This window comes from Oncorhynchus keta, chromosome 4, assembly GCF_023373465.1.
Source record: "Oncorhynchus keta strain PuntledgeMale-10-30-2019 chromosome 4, Oket_V2, whole genome shotgun sequence".
Taxonomy (NCBI): Eukaryota; Metazoa; Chordata; class Actinopteri; order Salmoniformes; family Salmonidae; genus Oncorhynchus; species Oncorhynchus keta.
This window is the reverse complement of record NC_068424.1, coordinates 23,823,969-23,831,254: the sequence shown is the minus strand read 5'-3', so window position 1 is coordinate 23,831,254 and position 7,286 is coordinate 23,823,969. Positions and strand designations below refer to the sequence as shown.

Sequence of the window (7,286 nt, the reverse complement as noted above, 5' to 3'; positions counted from 1 at the left end):
GACCACAGATTGCCCCACAGAGACATTGAGGGTAATTTCAACACACTCATGCACTCTCATAGCCATTGCATGCACCAGCATCAGTATAACAGCTAACTATGCATTGTCTTACTCCCTGTTTAACAAACATAACATTTCCTAGAGGTAAAGAAAAAAGAAAGACTGTGAGCACATATCATGGTACTTTATCAAAGATGTGTGGCCCCCAAAAATGTTTTCCTATCTATCTGTCCCTTGACTGCAATCGCTGCCACAGGAAGGCTCACTCCTGTGTGCTGATGCTATCTTTTTTGGTTTTCTGTCCTGTGCTGTGTTGAAATATTACCCGTCCCACAAAGGCTGGCCCAGCTTTCTACCCATAAAACGACCATGTCATTGTGTTTGTTTTTAACGGCCTTTGTGAACAGAGTGAAAGGGGGGGCATCTCTATATGTGCCCTTACATAAAATACTTCACTGGATAAGTGGGTTTAGGCATAGCCATTACTATAGCCATTTTAGATGCAATACAATCACATGGAGGAGATTAGGCTAAAGTGGAATTATTATTATATTGAGGTGCGTTATGTTATATTATCAGCTAAAATGAGAAATGGCATATGCCTGGATTCATTTACTAATTTTCATTTAAAGCAGTAGTGGTCACAAATATTTTAGTGTTGTTTCCCAAAATACTATTTTGGTCCCTTTTTGTACCTTGATTTTACTGTAAGTCAGCTAACATAGACAGTTGAGAAAGAGCTATAAAATATTTTTTATTAAAAAAATGTTTGAATTGCACAATGACATAACTTTTGCCTGATATCTAACATTTCTTGACAACTGTCTTATTCTTAGTGGTGCTTAATTCAATGAATCTTTTTGAAACCATAAAAGTTATTGGGTAATCAGATTGGGTAATCATTCTTGCCATGTAATTTCAGAGAAAAGGTAGAGGAGGTAGAAAGTGTGCTGAAATCTGTGTCATCTAACCAAAGACAAAAGGCTTTTAAAGTACTTGGAACTTTGTGTTCTTTGACTCACAGCCTTTGTTGACTTAGGCACTAACCCTGCATTATATCAACATTTGGGATACTCCCAGATGAAAGCACTTACGTGACTGTTTTATAACAATGTACAATTTCCACCAATGTAACAAAACAGCATATTTTCATACAGAACCACACATAGTTGCTGTCATTCTCTACAACATTCCCAACACACTCAACAGCCCTCTTCCCTGGCTGCATTCTCACCCCTGGGCTGTAGGTGACGCTGTGACAAGATGTGTTTGAGAGTGTCCAATTCATGTGTGAGTTGCCCTATGAGAATCTGCAGCCGGTGGTTCTCCTCATGCAGCTGCAGAGCCCTTTGGTGGGTGAGCTGTATGCGCCGCCTGGCCTTGTCTCGGCTCTTCCTCACTGCAATATTGTTCCTCTCCCGCCGCAGTCGATACTCCATGGTGTCCTTGGTCAGGCCCCTCTTCTGCAGGGGGCTTCGCAGGGGGCCGGGAGGAAGGGGGAGGAGGAAGGGAGAAAAATCCTGTAGGACAGGGAGGAGGGATGTAGAGGGTTTGGAAGGAAGAGATAACTTTGAAATTGAAAAAGACAAAATGGATGCAAAAAGAAATAAACGTAACATTGAACTACATGTTAACTGCAACATTATGCATTCTCATGAACACAGAACCCAAGCGGCGTATCCATATACCTGTTGCAGTATGTGACTCTGTTGGCCGACATTCTCTGTGGAAGGTGTGTTGTGACAAGGTGCGTAGGACAGGTATGACAATCCCATCATCTGCTCTGTCATTCTGTTACTGCCCGTCCTGACCAATCCCTGAGCCCCCATCGACTGGCTGTATGGAATCCCGTCCATCTGAGTCATATCATTGGTAAAGGGTGCCGGGGTCGATGGGTCAGGGTTCAAGGCCACGGTTGTAGAAGCATGGGTGGGAGTCTGACCGAAGGTTGTGAATGTGGCAGAAACTGGAGGGCTATACTCTTGAATGACAGAACACTGAGACATCTGTTAGGGATTCAGACACATTATAGTAATGTTCACACACATTCATTATCACGTCCATTGTTAATTAATTACATGATAACTATAGGCCTATTGTAGTGTTTTAAATTGTATAACAACATTCTAGTACTAACATTCTCAAGATTTATTTCCATCTATGATGAAATTCTCTTTTTAAACGACACGTAGCCTACAGTACATAACTGTCGGTTATGTACACGTTTCAATATATTATGATCATTTCCCACCAGGATATTGACTGACTTACCTCTGAATTTGTTTATCGCCGTACTGCCTTTTCTATTTTGTGAGTTCCTCCCTCAATGTTCTGCTCATATACACTGTAAAGACAGGTACTCATCTGATTATCACACCATCACTTCCTCTAAGTTAAACACCACCTCTCTCTCGCTCTCGCGCTCTCTCTCTCATCACCCATGGGCTTGTTTTTTCTTATCGTCTTGTTTCTTGTCTTTAATTTACTTCTCCTTTTTTAGGATCACATCCTGACATTATTGGGGTTTTTTTACATTTAAAAAATGTATATGTGGCTGTACATGGGCATCTTTAAAGAAACATTCTGGGATATTTATTTACAGTTTTTTCTGAATGCTTAAACACTAACAGTGATTCTTGAAGTACTATCTCTGAAACCATTAACACTTGTAGCCAATGCATTTACCAAGTGTGCCAAACTGAATGGATGTTCTCTGCTGTACACTCATATTGCAATTTAAAAACACACTTCTAGCAAAATCGTAAACATTGGTCTCTATATTGATACACTATTTCAACAATTGCTTTTCCACATTGACAGATGTGAAAACACTTTTAGATAATGAGTTCACTTACAAATTGGAGCTTGAGCACTATAAATAGGCCACAGGTAAACATTTGGTTTGGACAACAATGGAGGCCAATATTGGACAGAGAGTAAGATTGTATTTTTATTTACCTTTATTTAACTAGGCAAGTCAGTTAATAAGAACAAATTCTTATTTTCAATGACGGCCTAGGAACAGTGGGTTAACTGCCTGTTCAAGGGCAATGGGTGAGAACTAGAGGAGGACGAGGAGGTGAAGAAGTAAGAGGAGGAGGGGAAGGAAGAGGGGAAGTAGGACGGGGAGAAGGAGAGGACAGGGAAGAGGAAGATGAAGGGGAGTCAGGAACACAATAACTGATGAAATCAGAGTGACTGTGGTTGACCATGTTGTCAACCATGGGATGAGCATGAGGGAGACTGGGCAACAGGTTCAACCAAATGTGAGCAGCTAAACTGTTGCAGGTATCATCCGGATATTTCAAAATGAGATAACACCATATTCCAAAACGTCAACAGAGTGAGTCTCTCTGCACTGTCTCGTCTACTGAAACACAAAATAATTAGGATGAAGCAGCTTTACAGAGGCCCTTTCAAAAGAAACTCAGACCGTGTAAAACAGCTGAGATATGAATATGTGCAGGTAAGCTATTACAATCCTATCATTGGTACTGGATCTGGGACTGTATGGTGCTACATCATATTGACTGATCCCTGTCTTTTCGCACTGTGCTACATTGTTTTGTCTTGTCTCTTTGAGAGTCATGGAACTAGAAGCAGATGCAGTGCATCATGAGCTAATATATGTGGACGAGGCAGGTTTCAACCTTGCAAAAACAAGGGGCCGCGGCAAAAATATAATCGGGCACCGTGCCATCATCAGCGTCCCGGGACAACGTGGTGACAACATAACAACGTGTGCGGCTATTAGTCAAAACGGCGTCCTTCACCATCATGCAATCCTAGGCCCATACAACACGGCACCCATTATCAAATTTCTGGAAACCCTCCACAACAGACGAATCCCTAATGACCAGGGACCAGAGCAGCCCAGGTACGTTATCATCTGGGACAATGTTAGTTTCCACCGGGCTGCTGTGGTACGCAATTGGTTCACAAGTCACCCACTTTTCACTGCGCTCAATCTCCCCCCAAACTCTCCGTTCTTGAATCCTATTGAATAATGATTCTCTGCATGGCGTCGGAACGTGTATGTTCGCCAGCCCCACCAACGCATCCCCTTCTACAGGCAATGGATGAGGCTTGTGGAGACATCGATCAGGGTTCATGCACTCCAGGCAATACATATACGGCACTCCAGGCAATACATTCCACGCTGCCTAGATCAAGACAACATCGCATGTGATGTGGATGAAGTTTTATGGTCAGACCCACAAAGAATGCGAGATGGAGCCAAAAAAAATTCTAGCACAAATGTTTTTGTTTTCTTCTACTCCGCTTTTGTTGTTTGAGGAGTGTTGGAACATTTTGAGGAAAAACAAAAACACTTTTCCCCCTTATTTGTATTGATAGTGTGTTATATTCGGGAATACACATCCATACTTTACACATTTGGATACCTGTGTGTATGTGTGTTTACTACATGTATGACACAACTTGATTGCAAACTGCTATGCCCTGCACACAGAACAAGCAAAAGCCACAAGTGCTTTTCATTTATACTGTCAGTGCATAGTTGGTGCTTCGTTTGTGTGTACTGTTTTGAGGCAAAAACACGATTTTTTAAAAGAGTTTGAAGAGTTTTGCAAGAATTGGTTGCTTTGCAAGAGATATATCATGTTTTACTGGTTTGGTGCAAAGTTTTGTGGTTAGTGTGTAGAGTTTTGCAAAAATAGCCAATAGTTTCAAAGATAGTGCCTCAGCCATCAGAAAAAAAATGTAATGCTGTTCTATGGTCAATAATATATAACCATTAATTATTTAAGAATATAACCTATAAATGCCGCATGAACTTAGTACATCTCAACTGTCTTATCTATAGAAGTACATCGCCTACAACATCATCGGTCTTATACTACACCAGTGTACAAAATTGCAACAATTTCTAAAAACATGTTTTCCCTTTGTCATTATGGGGTATTGTGTGTAGATGGGTGAGAATGTTTTTTTAAATTCAGGCTGTAACACAACAAAATGTGTCATAAGTCAAGGGGTATGCATACTTTATGCATACTGTATTTGTGTGGATATACAGTATGTGTTATACACAATGAATGTTCAAAACATTAGGAACCCTTTCCATGACATAGACTGATCAGGTGAAAGCTATGAACCCTTGTTGATGTCACTTGTTAAATCCACTTTAATCAGTGTAGATGAAGGGGAGGAGACCAGTTAAAGAAGGATTTTTAAGCTTTGATACAATTGAGAAAATTATTTTGTATGTACCATTCGGAGGGTGAATGGGCAAGACAAAATATTTAAATGCTTTTGAATGGGGTAGGGTAGCAAGTGCCAGGCGCACCGGTATGACTGTGTCAAGAATTGCAATGCTGCTGGGTTTTTCACACTCACCAGTTTCCTGTGTGTATCAAGAATGGTCCACCACCCAAAGGACATCCAGCCTACTTGACACAACTGTGAAGCATTGGAGTCAACATAGGCCAGCATCCCTGTGGAACGCATTGGACACCTTGTAGAGTCCATGTCCCAATGAATTGAGGCTGTTCTGAGGGCAAAAGGGGGTGTAACTCAATATTTTTTATTTTTTTATTTTTATTTCACCTTTATTTAACCAGGTAGGCTAGTTGAGACCAAGTTCTCATTTGCAACTGCGACCTGGCCAAGATAAAGCATAGCAGTGTGAACAGACAACACAGAGTTACACATGGAGTAAACAATTAACAAGTCAATAACACAGTAGAAAAAAGGGGGAGTCTATATACAATGTGTGCAAAAGGCGAATAATTACAATATTGCAGATTAACCTTGCAAAAATTACAATATTGCAGATTAACACTGGAGTGATAAATGATCAGATGATCATGTACAGGTAGAGATATTGGTGTGCAAAAGAGCAGAAAAGTAAATAAATAAAAACTGTGGGGATGAGGTAGGTGAAAATGGGTGGGCTATTTACCAATAGATTATGTACAGCTGCAGCGATCGGTTAGCTGCTCAGATAGCTGATGTTTGAAGTTGGTGAGGGAGATAAAAGTCTCCAACTTCAGCGATTTTTGCAATTCGTCCAGTCACAGGCAGCAGAGTACTGGAACGAAAGGCGGCCGAATGAGGTGTTGGCTTTAGGGATGATCAGTGAGATACACCTGCTGGAGCGCGTGCTACGGATGGGTGTTGCCATCGTGACCAGTGAACTGAGATAAGGCGGAGCTTTACCTAGCATGGCCTTGTAGATGACCTGGAGCCAGTGGGTCTGGCGACGAATATGTAGCGAGGGCCAGCCGACTAGAGCATACAAGTCGCAGTGGTGGGTAGTATAAGGTGCTTTAGTGACAAAACGGATGGCACTGTGATAAACTGCATCCAGTTTGCTGAGTAGAGTGTTGGAAGCGATTTTGTAGATGACATCGCCGAAGTCGAGGATCGGTAGGATAGTCAGTTTTACTAGGGTAAGCTTGGCAGCGTGAGTGAAGGAGGCTTTGTTGTGGAATAGAAAGCCGACTCTTGATTTGATTTTCGATTGGAGATGTTTGATATGGTTCTGGAAGGAGAGTTTGCAGTCTAGCCAGACACCTAGGTACTTATAGGTGTCCACATATTCAAGGTCGGAACCATCCAGTGTGGTGATGCTAGTCGGGCATGCGGGTGCAGGCAGCGATCGGTTGAAAAGCATGCATTTGGTTTTACTAGCGTTTAAGAGCAGTTGGAGGCCACGGAAGGAGTGTTGTATGGCATTGAAGCTCGTTTGGAGGTTAGATAGCACAGTGTCCAATGACGGGCCGAAAGTATATAGAATGGTGTCATCTGCGTAGAGGTGGATCAGGGAATCGCCCGCAGCAAGAGCAACATAATTGATATATACAGAAAAAAGAGTCGCCCCGAGGTTTGAACCCTGTGGCACCCCCATAGAGACTTCCAGAGGACCGGACAGCATATACAGGGGTACCGGTACCGAGTCAGTGTGCAGGGGGTACAGGTTAGAAGTCATTTGTACACGTAGGTAGGGGTGAAGTGACTATGCATAGATAGTAAACAGCGAGTAGCAGCAGAGTAGAAAACAAGGGGGGTTAGTATAAATACGGTGGCCATTTGATTCGTTGTTCAGCAGTCTTAGGGCTTGGGGATAGAAGCTGTTAAGGACCCTTCTGGTCCTAGACTTGGCGCTCCGGTGCCGCTTGCCGTGCGGTAGCAGAGAAAACAGTCTATGTCTTGGGTGACTGGAGTCTCTGACAATTTTATGGGCTTTCCTCTGACACCGCCTATTATATAGATCCTGGATTGCAGGAAGCTTGGCCCCTCCTGTGATGTACTGTGCCGTACAC

General features: G+C 42.4%; 1 protein-coding gene across 2 annotated transcripts; it reads right to left on the bottom strand.

The window, feature by feature from the left end:
• Positions 1 to 741: 741 nt before the first annotated feature.
• Positions 742 to 2,419, bottom strand: cebp1 (CCAAT/enhancer binding protein (C/EBP) 1). 2 transcript variants are annotated; one of them, XM_035769834.2, is made up of 3 exons: positions 2,272 to 2,419; positions 1,689 to 2,006; positions 742 to 1,520 (listed from the first exon to the last, which is right to left on the bottom strand). In XM_035769834.2, exons 2-3 carry the CDS (start codon positions 2,004 to 2,006, stop codon positions 1,203 to 1,205), a joined length of 636 nt encoding a protein of 211 aa, XP_035625727.1. In that variant the 5' UTR covers positions 2,272 to 2,419; the 3' UTR covers positions 742 to 1,202. The 2 variants fall into 2 exon arrangements, with proteins under 2 accessions (XP_035625727.1, XP_035625732.1); XM_035769839.2 differs by having other exon boundaries at positions 1,689 to 1,981; positions 2,272 to 2,414.
• Between the last annotated feature and the right edge of the window lie 4,867 nt (positions 2,420 to 7,286).